The sequence below is a fragment of the Balearica regulorum genome, chromosome 11, assembly GCF_011004875.1.
Source record: "Balearica regulorum gibbericeps isolate bBalReg1 chromosome 11, bBalReg1.pri, whole genome shotgun sequence".
Classification (NCBI taxonomy): domain Eukaryota; kingdom Metazoa; phylum Chordata; class Aves; order Gruiformes; family Gruidae; genus Balearica; species Balearica regulorum.
In genome coordinates, this window is record NC_046194.1 from 23,848,307 (window position 1) to 23,862,793 (window position 14,487).

The 14,487-nt window shown below is 70.0% G+C and overlaps 3 protein-coding genes across 3 annotated transcripts in view; 2 read left to right on the forward strand and 1 right to left on the reverse strand.

Moving 5' to 3' along the window:
* TSC22D3 (TSC22 domain family member 3) overlaps window positions 1–14,487 on the forward strand; it is a 430,696-nt gene that overhangs the window by 99,203 nt on the left and 317,006 nt on the right. The gene's annotated exons all lie outside the window — the stretch shown is intronic.
* XPNPEP2 (X-prolyl aminopeptidase 2) lies at window positions 215–6,094 on the reverse strand. Its single transcript, XM_075763804.1, has 21 exons — window positions 5,970–6,094; window positions 5,040–5,113; window positions 4,811–4,921; window positions 4,659–4,722; window positions 4,339–4,443; window positions 4,112–4,198; window positions 3,861–4,007; window positions 3,658–3,759; window positions 3,464–3,545; window positions 3,157–3,352; window positions 2,882–2,971; window positions 2,666–2,775; window positions 2,502–2,579; window positions 2,335–2,406; window positions 2,130–2,190; window positions 1,937–2,006; window positions 1,707–1,811; window positions 1,270–1,329; window positions 1,025–1,101; window positions 833–931; window positions 215–535 (listed from the first exon to the last, which is right to left on the reverse strand). Exons 1-21 carry the CDS (start codon window positions 6,016–6,018, stop codon window positions 326–328), a joined length of 2,049 nt encoding a protein of 682 aa, XP_075619919.1. The 5' UTR covers window positions 6,019–6,094; the 3' UTR covers window positions 215–325.
* APLN (apelin) lies at window positions 11,208–13,339 on the forward strand. The gene is made up of 3 exons (XM_075763055.1): window positions 11,208–11,367; window positions 12,267–12,438; window positions 12,543–13,339. Exons 1-2 carry the CDS (start codon window positions 11,304–11,306, stop codon window positions 12,431–12,433), a joined length of 231 nt encoding a protein of 76 aa, XP_075619170.1. The 5' UTR covers window positions 11,208–11,303; the 3' UTR covers window positions 12,434–12,438; window positions 12,543–13,339.

Sequence of the window (14,487 nt, forward strand, 5' to 3'; positions counted from 1 at the left end):
CTCCAGTTCCTCCATCTCTTGTCCCAAGAATAAAAATCTGCCCTGAGTCGTCCCCCTTGCCGCCGGTCCTGCCTCGGCTGCCCCAGGGCAGGGCAGACGGCACGGGCTGGGTCACACGTGTGGGGCCGGGGGCTGTGTGGGGCCAGCGAGGCGGTGGGCAGGCTGGCAGCACGCCGGGCTGCCGTGGCAGGGCACAGCACTGCGCAGGCAACCGCCGGCATTGCTCATGTTTAATGACCGACGAGCAAATAGAAAAGAAAAAAAAGGAAGTGAGCGGCAGGGAGAAGAAAGATCCGCAGCGGGAAGGGGGCTGGCCAGCGCGGGGTCAGGCCTGCAGCCCTGCGAGCAGCACGGAGAGGAGGGAGGCGAGGGCCAGCGTGCCCAGGGTGGCGGCGGCGGCAGCAGCGGCGCTGCCCAGCGGGAAGGGCTCGGTGCTCCTCTGCAGCCAGCGGTATTCCTCCTCCAGCTGCTGCCGCTGCAGCTCGGGCCCCACGCGTGCCCGGATGGTCTCGTAGTAGGCGTTCAGGTACCGGATCTGCAGCCGGGCACCGTTGGGGGGCTGTGGGGGGGCTGCCCTGGCCGCTGGCCCCCCCTCCCCACCCGTATCCCCCCGTTGGCCCTCCCCATGCAGCTACCCCCCAGCCCAATCACTGGCCCCATCTGCAGACTCCGTTGCCTCTCTCCATCCATGCATCCACCCCTGCCCCGGCCCCCTTTACCCCCCCAACCTCATGCCGCAGTCCATCCCCGGCCCTCTTTGCTCTCCCCGCACCCCAGCCCCACGCACTGCCCCACGTCCCGGCTCTGCCTCCCTGCCTCGAGCATCCCGTACCTGCTCCGGTGACAGGAGGCTGAGGTCGATGAGGTTGCGGTCGTAGGGCACCAGGGACACCACCTCGAAGGTCAGGAAGGGCTCCTCCCCGCTCTGGTGCTGCCATAGAGAGGTGCCGTTTGGTGCCCCCACACCTGCTTGGTGCAGCCCCCCTGTGCCGTGCCACCCCCTTGCCCAGCCCCGTCGTGCTACCTCGGTCTGTGCCTCCACCACGAGGGCGATGTCTTCGATGCGGATCCCGAACTCGCCGTCCCGGTAGTATCCGGGCTCTGGGGGCCGGGGAAAGCACCCGGTGAGTCCCGAGCCCCAGCGACTCCCCCACCCCACCCCACCCCACTGCAGAGGGGCCGAGAGCTGAACGCCTCCTCGCCTGGCCGGGCTCTGCGCCTCAGGGATATCCCCAGCACCCGGGGCGCTGGCCGGAGCACTGAGCGTACCGATGGAGGTGAACATGCCGGCCGTCAGTGGCACGTTGTTGGACTGGAAGCCCACGGGCCCTGCGGGGGACATGGGTGGGTTACAGCTCCTGGGGACGGCGTGTGCTGCGGGGACACCCCGACAAGGACCGAGGTGTCACACCAGCAAGAACCACGTGGCCACTACAGTAAGGACCACGGAGCCACCCTGGCAAGGAGCATGGGGCCACCCAGGCTAGGAGCATAGGACCACCACGGCAGGGACCGCAGGGCAATCCTGGCAAGGACCATGGGGTCACCCTGGCAAGGACTGCAGCACCCTGCAGGTAGGGGCCACCCGCCCGCAGCAAGAGGCTCAGCTGGGCCATGAGAAGCCCCAGATGAGCCCCCGTCCTCGTCCCTGTCCCTCGCAGCTCAGCCGATGTCCCCAGCACTGGTGCCGGAGCCGCAGCACCTACACTCGTGGACCGAGAGGAAGTTGCCGATGCCGTGGCCGGTCCCGTGGCCATAGTTGAGTCCCACGTCCCAGAGCGCCCGACGGGCAAAGGACTCCACCGTTCTCCCTGGGGAATGACGAGGTGGGATGGGGACCAGCGAGCTGGCGAGGGGCCCTGCCCTCCTCCTCCTCCTCCCTGTGCCCGGGGAGCCCGGGCAGGGCCGTGCTGCCAACGCCGGGCTCAGCACCCACCTGCCGTGTTGGGTGGGAAGACGAGGCGGGACAGGTCGATGTTGCCCATCAGCACGCGGGTGTAGGCTTCCTACGGGGGGCATGGCGGGGGGGCTGAGCGTGTGTGTCCCCCCCCGGCACATCCAGCCCCGGCTGGGACCTTGGTGCTGGGCACCGCAGGGGGTGCCGGCTGGTGTGGAGGGGGGGCTGGTACCTTCTGGAGCGGGGTCGGCACGCCCCAGTGCATCGTCCGCGTGATGTCTGTCGTCCCGTCCCTGCAAGGGGGGGTGTGTGTGAACAGGGGCGATGCAGCCCCAGCGCCGGCTTTGGGGCGTCTTGCCCCCACCCTGCACTGGGAGCATGGGGAGGGACTGGGGGGCTGTGCTGTGCTGGGGGGGGCCACGCTAAGGGCTACGCACAGATATTGCCCTCCGGTGTCCGAAAGGTACATCTCATCCACAGACAGCTTCCGGCTGCTCCCGTTGGAGGGGCTGCCAGGGGAGGGGGGGTCAGAGCTGCAGCCTCCAGCTCCCGCTCCCCACCGCTGCTGCCGGCGCTGGCACCCCCGGCCCTGGCACCGCCGTACCTGTAGTGGGCCAGCGCGGCGTTGAGCCCGCTGGCGGAGATGGACTGGAAGCTGGGCCCGCGGCTGTGCTCCTGGGCCCTGGAAGGCAGCAGGGAGGGAGACGCTGGGGGTCCCCGGCTGCCCTGCACTGGGAGTGGGGGGGGAACCGCGGCGGCAGCACTGACTGTCGGAGTGTGTCGATGTGCTGTGCCCCCGAAAACTCGTCCACCTGCCCCTGCGGGACCATCTTCTCCAGCCACAGCAGGTACTGGATGACAGCCACCGCGTCCCGAACCTGGGGGCAGTCCAGTGGCATCAGGGGCGGGGGGACATCAGCACCCCGCTTCCCCCGGCTGCCCTCCACCTCTGCTCGGGGCTGTGGGAACGGGGACAGCCCTTACGTGAGCGGCTCGCAGCAGCTCCTGCTCCTTGGTGTTTTTCACAGCCTTGGCCAGCATGACGGGGGAGTAGCTGTCCTCCAGCAGCTTCTCCTGCAAGGGCCGGCTGGGGTGGCACGGCCGGGCATGGCCACCCTCCCCCTCCTGCCCCGGGGATGGCCGCCACGCATCCCGCACCGCCGGTGGCACGGGGCCGCCCCTGAGCCCGGCAGGACCCACGTGGCTCACAGCCGGGCTCAGCGGCACGGGTGTCAGCGCCGGCACGCTGCGGCACCCACCTGGGGGACGATGCTGTAGAGGCCGTAGGTGGTGTACTCGGTGCCCAGCCAGACGGTGACGTTGTCCTGGGTGTAGCCGCGGAGGTGGGCGCCCACCTGCTCGTACTGCTGCAGCTCCACGCACAGCGGCCCCGGGCAGCCTGCCTGCAGGGACTGCCGCGCCGCCGCCGCCAGCCGCGTCTCGTCCACGAACAGGCTGGGGGAGGATGCGGGATGGGGATGGCACGGCCGTGGGGGTGGCCTGCTGCCTTTGGCCCCCCCGAGCCCGGCCATGCATGCCCCGTGCCCGCAGGGAGGTGCTGCCCACCTTATGGTGGTGTTGGTCAGCAGGGTGTAGGAGTAGAAGACGGGGTTGTAGGGGATGTCATCTCCGCGGAGATTGAAGAGCCCTGCCGGGAAGGAGACCTCCGAGCCTGTGCCCACTGGCTGCCCTCCCACCCCCCAGGGATCGGACCCCATGGCACCCGCCACGGCACCCACCACAGCACCGTGGCTACTCACAGGCCGTCTCCTCCAGCCCTGACAGCAGCACGGCCGTGGGGCGTCGGACGTGCTGCTCCATCTGCTGCCGAATCCCAGCCACTTTCTCCTGCCAGCTGCTCCCTGCGGGGGTGAGCGGCCGGCTCAGCTCAGGGACCTCCACGGCCCCCGCGCTGGGGGCTGCCATGGCCGAGCACCCGCCCTGCGGAGGACGGCGGTCGTACCTGTGAACGTGGTCGGGAGGCTGTAGATCTCGCCGGAGGCGGGAGGGGGTCTCTGGTCACCCCACACTTGATCCACAAGGTTGGTCTCGATGGGGAGCAGGGTCCTGCCAGAGCCGTGCAGAGCCTGGCTGTAGCTGTTCCAGGTGTCTGCGGGGGGGGAAGCGGCCCGTGGTCGGGGGCACCTGGTAAATCCACAGCCAGAAGCTGCCCTCACGTTGGGCAGGGTCACCCCGTGTGATGGCCAGCCCTACCGATGGAGAAGAGGAAGGGGTCCAAGCTGATGCTCCCCCCCACGGGAACCGCCTCCAGGATCCACAGCCCGATGGACTTGATCCAGGCTGCAGGAGAGAGCTGGGTGGCACCACAGGGACAAACCACGTCCTGGCCCACGCTGACCCCAGATGAGGCCGTGGCTGGGGCCGGGGGGGGTCCTGGGGGCGGGGGGATGCAGCAGCGCCCCAGCGTGCCCCCCACTGACTTGTCCTCTGCAGCTCCCAGTTGCAGTCCAGCTGCCGCTCCGCCTGGGTCCAGTAGCGGCTGTCGGTCCACAGGGCAGCCTTGTCCTGCGTCACCACGCCGGTGCCTGCGACAGGAGTGGGGGCTCAGGCATCACCTCCCCCCCTCCTCCAGGCAGCTGGGGGGGGACCCCCAGGGATCCCTGGCCTGCCCTCCTGTGTGGAGCGGGACTGTGCCCTGCCCCGAGGGTCCCCAAGGCTGGGGCTCAGCAGGCAGCCGGGCACTGCCCCCCCCCCCCCCCCCCCCCGAGCAGGGACCCCAGGGCGGCGAGGATGCTCTCACCTGCAGAGCCGGTGAAGCCGGTCAGCCAGCCCAGCCGGGCATCCCGCTCGGCGATGTACTCGCTCTGGGGCCGGGGACGGAGCTGTGAGAGGCGGCCGCGGGCACTGGCCAGGGAGCCGGTCCCCAGGGGCGCAGGCGGGCTGCTGCCTTACCATGTGGGCATCCGTGGAGGGCACGATGTAGGCATGGATGCCGCGGGCTCGCATGGTGTCCCGCAGAGCGGCGAGCCGCGCCGTTGTGTTGGTGGCCGTAGGGGGCAGGTACTGGTGGCACAAGGGGACGTGTGCTGGGGGGGGGCACCAGCGGCCGCGGTGGGGCTGTGGGGGTGACCCCACGCGGGGTGTCCCAGGAACGGGGTGAGCTGGGCACAGCGGGGCTCACCGGTGGGTCCGCGGAGCAGTCCCGGATGTCGGTCCTGGCGGAGGCGGCCTGCGGCGGCCGGCCTGCGGCACAGCCTGGGGGCGCGGGGACACCCTGGAGCCTCAGGCTGCAGCCCGGGGTCCTGCTGGCCCCCTGCTCCAGCCCAGAGCCAGCGCAGGGGCAGCTGTGACCCTCGTCCCCAGTCCCAAACACCAAGCCAGCCCAGCTTTGGAGTTTTTTGCAAAAACCACTGTTTCTAGCCCCAGAAATAGTGGGCAAAAACCGGCGCCATCACCCGCCTCAGCAGGAAGTCAAGAGCGGCGGGCACGGCCAGCCCCCACGGCATGCTTGGGGCCGGGCCCCGGGGGTGCGGTGGAGCGGCAGCCAGTGCCCACCATGCCCAGCAGCTGGGGAAGGGGGTGGCAGGAGCCAGCCCTGCGCATCCCAGCGCTGGGGCTGCGGGAGGACCCGGCTGGCAGACGGGGATGTGCCCTGGCAGGATGTGGCCATTCTCCGGTGCTGCTCTGCATCCGGTGCCACCGCCGGCACCGCCGTTCCCGCAGCTCTCCATCACCAGTGCGGTCGGCGGGCAGTTGCTTCATCTCGGCCGAGGGAACGGGCTCGGGTCCGTGGGGGAATGGGTCACCCTCGGCACGGTGTGGCCTCCAGCGCCTGCTCTCGATGCCCCTGGGAGCCGCTCCTTACCCGTCACCTCCCCAGGCAGCAGGATTAGCCCCTCTGGGCAGCTGGGCCCCCTGCCCTGGGGCGGCGGGGCTGGAGCAGCAGCACAGCCCTGGCTCCCTAAGGGCAACCCCCCCCTCGCTTCACCCAAAGTTGTGGTTCCGACTGCTGGAAAACATCCCTACATCCTCTGCGCTGGGACCAGCCCGGAACCCCGGGGGGTCCCAGATGTGAGCCCCCCCATCTCCCAGCCCAGCCCCTCCGACGTACCGTGGTGGAGCAGGAGCACCCAGGCTGCGATCCACTGCGGGGGGTACATGGCTGCCCCGGGGGTGCCTAGCAGGACAGAGAGCCCAGGGGACGATTCCCCAGCGCCTGGGGTGACAGGTCCCTCCTCCTGCGCCTTTGCCCCGGGGCGGAGGGATGCTGGATGGGAGGGCCGAGAGGGGTTGTTGTCCTACGCATTGCAAGTGAATCCTGCAGCCAAATAAAAGCAAACAGCAAAATCAGCACAAAGTCCAAAGATCCTCCTGGAGCAGAGGTGGGGCTGTGCCAGTTCATCCTGGCACGTCCCAGCTGCCCGGGGTTAAAAACGCACAAGAAGGGGCTGCGTGCTCTGCTCCCCGTGTCCCCTGGAGCCACCGAGACCTGACCCGGGGGGCCCCTGGGTGAGGGTGCCCCGGGGGGGGCCATGCTGCCGACTCCCCGAGCCAGCCCTCCTCCTCCTCCAGGACACGGAGCGGTGCAGAGCATCCTCCTGGGCACGGCCCCCACCCCAGCGCCCAGCGGCACCCCCGGGCTGGAGACGGGCGGTGGGGACGGGGGGTGCTGCACAGCAATTGCTGACCATTCCCGCTGTCACAGGGGGCCCAAATGCCCTCCCGTCCCGCAGGGCCCTGTCTGCGGGAGAAACACGTTTGGCGGCAGCGTACGGAGCAGGGGGGGACGTGACGGTGGCGAACAGCCGGAGCGACGCCGCGCAGGGGGGTACCGGTCCCTGCCCACACCCCGGGCACAGGGCTCGGGGACCAGCGGCCACCTCCGAGGGCTGCGCCGGGACCCCGCTCTGCGCAGGAGGAGCCCTCCGGGACCTGCCCTTTGTCCGGCCGAGCCCCTCAGCTCCCGAGCATCACAGCATCTGCCTTGCTGAAAAGCTCGTTATGTTAGTCATAACGAGCCTTGACCCCGAGGCCTGTCACTTTTATTGCGCTTGTATTTCCTCTAACCGGTTTAATGACTGCTCTGTGGTTATGGAAGAGCGAGGCTGCTGAGGGGCAGACACGGTGTCGGACACGGGACGGGGTGCTGCAGGGTCCCTGCTGCAGAGCTGCTCTCGCAGACCACCCTGGGACGGCTCGTGGACCTGCTGCACCAGAGCGGGCGCAGCATCACCCGCACAGCCGGCCGGCCCCGGGCTCCGCCTGACGTACAGCCAGCCGCGTGGCACAGCACCTTTGCAGGAGACAAAGAAGGATGGGGCCGGGTGAGGCGCGGGGCAGGGACGGGAGCCGTGCGGACGGAAACCCGGGGAGAAGGTGGCTGTGCCACCGAGCCACTGCTCAGCCCACGCAGCGGCTGTCTGGTTTGCAGGGCTGTGCTGCTGCGGGGGCTGTCTGCTCCGTGCAGCGACTGTCCGGCTGTGTCACCATCACCACTGTCCGGCTGTGCCACCGAGTGACTGTCCAGCTGTGTCACCGAGCGACTGTCCGGCTGTGTCACCGAGTGATTGTCCGGCTGTGCCACCAAGGGACTGTCTGGCTGTGCCACCAAGCAACTGTCCGGCTGTGTCACCAAGTGACTGTCCGGCTGTGCCACCAAGGGACTGTCTGGCTGTGCCACCAAGCAACTGGCCAGCTGTGTCACCACCATGATTGTCCGGCTGTGCCACCGAGTGACTGTCCGGCTGTGTCACCACCATGATTGTCCGGCTGTGCCACCGAGTGACTGTCCGGCTGTGCCACCAAGGGACTGTCCAGCTGTGTCACCGAGCGACTGTCCAGCTGTGTCACCAGGCTCCTGCTCACCACGAGGTGGCACCAGGACCGCGCTGTGGAGCCGCACAGACCCACAGACCCACAGACCCCCGTCCCCCTGTCCGGTCCCCTGCCCACCCACCCGGTCCGGCCACAGCCCCGGTGCAGTGCGGGGCCCGGCAGCAGCAAAGCCCGGTGGTCCCATCACCATCCTGTCCCTACCTGCGGGCAGGCTGAGGCCTGGCACACTCGTGTCACAAATGCATCACCCTTCGGTCCCCTGCTCAGAGGACCCCAGACGGGGTCCAGTGGGGGATCCCCTGCCCCAGCACGGGCGGGACAGGGACAGGAGGGAGCGGGGACGCGGGGTGACGCCAGCGCTGCCTGTAATTCTTATGGCAACCAAAGTTTCCCAACCGTGTGTGACGCGGTTGTTGCGGTGACAGCGGTTTGCTGCCATCTTGCTTGTTAGTGAAATGTGCTAACGATGCTTCATCGTCCCGGCTGGTCCCTGCCCAGCACCAGGGTGGGGGCTGCACCCACAGCCCCCTGTCCCTGCCACCCTGCCTGCCGGACGCCCCTCACCGCGCAGCTGCGCGCCCGGTCCCACCGGGTCCTTACGGTGACAAGGGTGTCCCCCCGCCCCCCCATCGCCGACCTCTGAGCTCGACTCTGCGATGCTGTCCCCGCTGCCACCCCCAGGCCACGTCCAAGGGATGGGGCTGCGGCTGGCCTGTCCCGTCCCCGTGGGTACAGCGTCAGCGTGAGCCCTGCGGCTGCACATCCCTCCTCCTCCTCCTCGCCCAGCGCGGGGGGGTGGCACCGGCCATCCCCGGGGACCCCCGGGGCCGCGTGCTGCTCCGAGCAAGCCAGCGTCAACAGGACGAAGCTCATCGGTCGCTGCACGTCCGGTGGGGCCCTTCCCTCCCGCGGAAGGTTTCCTCGAAGACGGGCCGGAGGAAGGCTTTGGGGGGACATCCTCCCTTTGTGGGCTATTGTTGGCCTTCCGTCACCTGCAGAGGCCGTGGGGTGACTCAGGCCGGGGTGACGCGCCCGGCAAACAGGACGCGGGTCGGGGAGGGAGGGAGGGTGTGCACGGCCGTAGGAATGCGGAAGCGAGCGGTGGCGGGAGATGCTGCGACAATCCCTCGTGAAGGCAGGGCCTGCCTGCTCCTGCCTGCCCCGGAGCCCAGCAGGTGATGCGTGCCCAGGGACGTGGGCTGGCGGGGTCCCTGCTGCGCCCCAGAGCCTGGCAGCTGGCCTGCAGGGACGGGGCTTCAGCTCCCGGACCCCGTGAGCTGGACACCCCCCCCCAAAGGAGCATCTGACTTTGGGGGTGCACATCGCCGGTGGGGAGCAGTGGCCCTACCCTGCGCCAGCAGTGGGGGGCTGCAGGAGAACCTGCCCAGGGCGCTCAGCCAGGCTGCGGTGGTGCGGGGGGGGGGGCGCAGGGCGCAGGGGATGTCGTGCTCCCGCCGTGCCTGCAGACCCGTGCAGGGTTACCACATGGTCCCCACACCCCGCTTAGCCCCTCCTCACTGCCCCCCCCACCATGTACAGCTCGTCCTACAGCCCCCCCACCCAGTACAGCCCCCGGGACACCCCTCACTCACCCCCCTGGTGGGTGCTGTCCCAGGTTGTACTTGTCACCCACTTTTTGCAGGGGTGATACCTGGTACCTTGTGGCGGGCTGACCCTGGCTGGACACCGGGTGCCCCCCAAAGCTGCTCTGTTTCCCCCCTCCTCAGCGGGACCGGGGGGGAGAAAATATGACAAGAGGTTCGCGGGTCGAGATAAGGATGGGGAGACCCCTCGGCAATTGCCGTCACAGACAAACAGATACAGCTTGGGGAAAATTAATTCTATTTATTATCAATCAAATCAGAGTAGGATAATGAGAAAATAAAAACTTAAAAACAAAATCTTAAAACAGTCCTCCAGGGGCTGCGGGGGAATCTCTGCTCCGGCGCCTGCAGCTCCTCCTCCCCCTCCTGCACTGACCTTGGTGTCTGCAGAGCTGTTCCGCTCACATCTTCTCACTCCTCTCTCCAGCTACTGTTTTCTCCAGCAGGTTTTTATTTCCCCCTCCTTAACTCTGTTATCCCCGAGGCGCTGCCACCGTGGCCGATGGGCTCGGCCTTGGCCAGCGGCGGGTCCGTCCTGGAGCCGGCTGGCATCGGCTCTGCCGGACTTGGGGGAAGCTTCTGGCAGCTTCTCGCAGAAGCCACCCCTGCAGCCCCCCCGCTACCAAAACCTGGCCACGCAAACCCACCGCGTCCCTGTACCTACACCCCGTCCTTCGCCACCTGCTCAGGGGACCCCCGTGCCTGGACCTGGAGGAGCCGCTTTCTGACTTGGCTGGCGGAGCCCCGCTCGTGTCCTCGGTGAGCTGCGGCTGTCACCGCGTCGGTCCTTGGCACGGTGGTTTCGCGGTGTGCCCCAACTGCCACGTCCCAGCCCCAAATCCCCGAGGGGCGGCGTGGAGGGGGGTTCCCGGCAGCCCTCACCCCCAGGATGCTGGGGAGGGGAGCGTTACAAACAGGGTTGGGCCTCCCCCAGCCCCCCGCGAGGTCTGGGGGCTGAAGGGTGATGTCCTGGCACGGTGCGTGGTCCCCGTGGCCTCCCCGGCAGCACCCAGCTGTAGGCAAGAGGGTGCCGGGGCTGTGGGAGGCTCCAGCGCTGCCTTTGTCACCCGCCACAACACCGTGCCAGCGGCTGTACCCACACACCCGGGTCAGAGGGGCTCCGCGGGTGCTCAGCCAGCACCCAGACCACGCAGGACCGGCACCCGCAGCCCTCGCCTCTGTGCAGGGGGGACAAGGTGCTTTGGCCCCCACCCTGGCCCACACAGCGCAGAGCCGGGGGCCGCAGTGCCCATCCTGCGGTGGTGGTCTGTCCCCCCTCCTTGCAGAGGCGGCAGCACCCCTGCTGTGCCCCTTGGCAGAGGGGCCTTCGTGCCCCCCCGGGCAGCGGCTGGATGACCTGGGGGGCAGCAGGGTGGGGGGGAGCTACAGGTGGGCCCCTCTGAGGGCACCGCCTGGCCCGGGAGGGGGGCGGAGAGGCAGAGGCTGCCGGGGACGGTGGGCATGGGAGGTGCCAGGACACCCTCCTGCTCCCTTGGGTGCCTGGGGAAGGGGGGGGACAGGCTGGACGGGGGGCCTGGGCCAGGCGGATGGGGGGTCCCAGGGTTAGGCTGGGAGGGGGGGTCCCAGGGCCAGGCTGTGCAGGGGTCCTGGGCTAGGACGGGAGGGGGGTCCGGGGGCCAGGCTGGCAGCAGTGCGGGGGGCCGGGAGCCAGGCTGGGAGCCCGTCCGAGCTCAGGCTGGGCGGGGGATCCCAGGACCGAGCTGGGGGGTGGTCCCAGAGCCCCGGGGCTGGGGCCGGGCTGGGGGGGGGGGGGGAATGTGGGCAGGGGATCCCCAGGAGGGGATGCCGGTGCGGGGATCGGGCTGGGGGTGTCCCGGGAGGGGCTGCGGGCGCTGGGGCGGGGCGGGGGGCGGACACCCCCCCCGGGGGCCCGGCGGGCCACATGACCGGGCGGGCGGCGGGGCCGGGCCGGGCTCTCACCGCCTACAAATGCGGCTCCCCCGGAGCGGGGCCGCCGCCGCCCCCGCCGCCCCGCAGCCCCCAGCATGGCCGCCCCGCGCTGGCTCCTGGCGCTGCTGCTGCTGCTCTGGCTCGCCCTGGCCGCCGCGGGTGAGTGCCGGGACCCCCGGGCCGGGGGCGACCGCGGCTCCGCGCTGTGCAGGGGCAACCACCCCCCGACCCCCCTTCCCCCCGGTCCGGCATCGCTCGGTGCCCGGGCTGGCAGCGGGGAGGGCGGAGGGGCCCGCGCCCGGGCGACCGTGGGCAGGGAGGGCTGAGCGGGGCTCGGGGAGTGGGGGGGGGGACACACCGGCAGCCCCTGCCCGTGCCGGCCGGGAGCCGCTGCCGCCGGGCTGGGGAGGACAAAGCGCTTTTCATGGTGCCAACAACCCCCCCCCCCCCCCCCCCCGTCCAGCCGGGCAGAACAACGGCCGGCCGGGGGCCGGGGAGCCGTCACTGCCACCGGCTGCCGGGGCACGACCCGCCCGGTGCCGCGGGTGACAGCCGGGGCCGTCGCCGGGACGCTGGCGGCGGGACCCGGGGCCCAGCCACGCTCCCCGGGGCTCGGCCCCTTCCCCGGCTGCGATCGCTGTTTGCTGGATGCGGGACCGGCGGGGCCGGGGCCGGGGCTGGCGCCGGAGCATCCGCCCGGGGGAGCGGGCTGCGGGGACAGGGCCCCGCCGGGGGGCGTCGGTGGCCGCTGGCGGGGAGGGGGGCGCGGGAGGCTTTGGGGAGGGGGCGGGGGGCAAAGCCCCGAGGCCGGGCCGCTCCGTGCCCCTCGGTGAGCGGGCGGGAGGTGGCCGCAGGTGGCCCGGCCGCCCCGGCGCAGGAAGCACTCGGCCGGCGAATGGCTCCTGCTGGGGACAATTCAGGAAACGGGCGGCGCTGCCCGGCCCTGCCGGCCCGTGGGGCACCGGCGGGAGGTGCAGGCGGGGCCCCACACGGCATCCCCGGCCCCGTCCGGCGCGCTGGGTGGGGGGACGCGGCTAACGCTCTTCTGCCGTCCCCAGGGCCGCTGGGCCAGGCGCCGGCTGGGAAGGATGCGGAGGACGGCCTCATCCGAACCCTGGTGCGGCCGCGGGGTGCGCGGCGCGGGGCCGGGCCCCGGGCGGGCGGCTGGCGGAGGTACCGGCGGCCCCGGCCCCGGCTCTCCCACAAGGGCCCCATGCCCTTCTGAGGCAGGTGAGCAGCAGCGGGGCGCGGGGGACACGCACGCACACGCACACACACACGCGTGACACTGCTGGGAGGGGACTCACGCGTGCCTGGGTTTGCTGTCGTTGCAGGGTTGCCGGCGGCCGCCCAAGGATGCGGCTCCCATCGCCCGCTCCGTGTCCTAGCCCGCTCCGCTTGTCTGCTGGCCCCGAGCGCGGGGTCCCACCTGTGAGCCCTCGGCTGGCGTCGCCTCCACCCTGCGGCTGTCCCTGGTGGCCCCAGCGCCGTGGCTGGCACCGGGGGTGCCTCCTGCCTCTCCCCTCGCCGCCTCCTGGGGCTGGCTGGCAGCGGGTGGCCCACGTTGCTCGTGGTGGGGCCGGGTGCTGCCGCGATGCCCCTGTCCCGGTGGACGCGGGGCTGCCGTGGGCATCGGCTCGCCAGGACCCGTGGACTTTGCGCAAAGCACTTTGTCAGGCGGAGGAGCTTCTCCGCAGGGGTCTGCAAGCTCCCCCGGGGCTCCTGCCCCATCCTTGCCAGTTGCCCGCCCGTATGCTGGGGTGAGCACGTAGCTCGTCCTGGCAGGCGGTCTATTTATTCCCATGGTGCTAATCCCTGGGCAAGCTGCTCTCCCCGCTGAGCGTGGGGTCCCCTTCCCCTGGCAGACCCACCTCCTGGGATCCCCAAAGGCATGGGGTGCTCACCCAGGACACGGCGTGGGGCTCTGGGCCCCTCTGCCCGCCCCACGCCGTGGGACAGTGGGAGAAGGGGGGCACTGGGGTCTCTGTGTCAAACACTGATGTATGCCAAAGGGGAGGCCCTTGCTCTGAGTGCCGCCGGGTCCTGTTGACCATGTTTCTCGTGTCTGTAAAGATTTATTCTGTGTAAATACATCTTTATAATAAAGAGTTATGAAGACAGTAAACCCTGATTTTTGGAGGTGCAGGCACGTGTTGCTCGCCAGACGGTGGGGAGGGCTGCCAGGGGCCCTCTGGTCCCTCCTGGCGCTGCCCGGTGGCAGCTGGGGGCCACGGCAGCCCCTTCCCCAGCCCGGTGCTGGCAGAGAAGATGCCCAGCAAAGAGAGAAACAAGCTGCAGGGCTGCCTGGCCTGCGAAGTCGGGGAGGAAGGTGGGAAAACAGGAGGTCAGCGTCCCCCAGGCTTGCAGAGGGGCTGGGTGATGGAGGAGGGGGTGTGGGAAGGGCACAGTGATGCTGGTCCCAGCCGGGGCAGCGTGAGGTGAGTGCCTTGGGGACCCTGGCTGCAAATGCTGCTCTGAGCCCCCCCCCACCTTTCTCCTCTCCTGGGGTTTATTTTTCTGCTCGCCTGAATTCCCCTCCGTGATGGGCATCAGCTGCATGACGAAGGGCTGAGTGGTAATCACCGCTTTAAAAGTGGGGAGCGGGGCAGCAGGACAGGCTCTGCCGCCGAGGGGGCCGTGGGGGGGACACTTCATGCCCGGAGGAGGGGACGGCCTGACTCACCCTGCTCACTGTCCCCCAGGCACCGACAGCGCCCGGGTCTGGGGACGAGCAGCTCGTTAGCTGAAGCCTTTGCTGGGACAACAGCTTTTGTAAGGCGGTTTCTGCAGGGAGGCGCGGGTGTGCGAGTGCTCCTGCCCTGCTCCTGCCACGCTGCTGTTGCTTTGGTTACCAGCGCCCGCGGGTGCTGGGTGAAGCCGAGGGTGCAGCACCCATGTCCGGGAGGAGGGTTTGGGCCTGGCATGGGCCTGGCGCAGGGAGGACGAGGCCGGTGGGACGGGCAGGGACTGTGCGGCAGCTGCTGGAGCTGTCTCTGCCCACTGCTGAGCGCCTCGCCGGGATGCTGCAGCCCCCGGTGAAGGACAGGCAGCTGCCCCAGTCCTGGGCACATCTCTCGCTGTTCCCATTTGACGCTGCTGCCTTGAGGCAGCCCCAGCGGCTGCCGGGTCCCCCCTTTCCCCCCAGCCTGACCCCCCCAGCCCTGGGCAGCTGTCCCCACAGCCCCGCACGCGGGAGCAGCTGCGGTGCCTGGTACCTGGCATCTCCATCCCTGGCAGCCCCCTCCCTGGCGTCCCCGTCCTTGGCGTCCCTGTCCCTGG

What these genes read in the sequence shown, in the direction of transcription:
- XPNPEP2 (XM_075763804.1), bottom strand. Translation starts at nt 6,018, where the DNA reads ATGTACCCCCCGCAGTGGATCGCAGCCTGGGTGCTCCTGCTCCACCAC. An exon ending in CGGCTTCACCGGCTCTGCAG is followed by an intron (nt 4,444 to 4,658) that starts GTGAGAGCATCC and finishes CTCCTGTCGCAG; the next exon opens with GCACCGGCGTGGTGACGCAG. An exon ending in GCCTCCTGTCACCGGAGCAG is followed by an intron (nt 536 to 832) that starts GTACGGGATGCT and finishes GCCCGGCTGCAG; the next exon opens with ATCCGGTACCTGAACGCCTA.
- APLN (XM_075763055.1), top strand. Translation starts at nt 11,304, where the DNA reads ATGGCCGCCCCGCGCTGGCTCCTGGCGCTGCTGCTGCTGCTCTGGCTC. An exon ending in GCTCGCCCTGGCCGCCGCGG is followed by an intron (nt 11,368 to 12,266) that starts GTGAGTGCCGGG and finishes TGCCGTCCCCAG; the next exon opens with GGCCGCTGGGCCAGGCGCCG.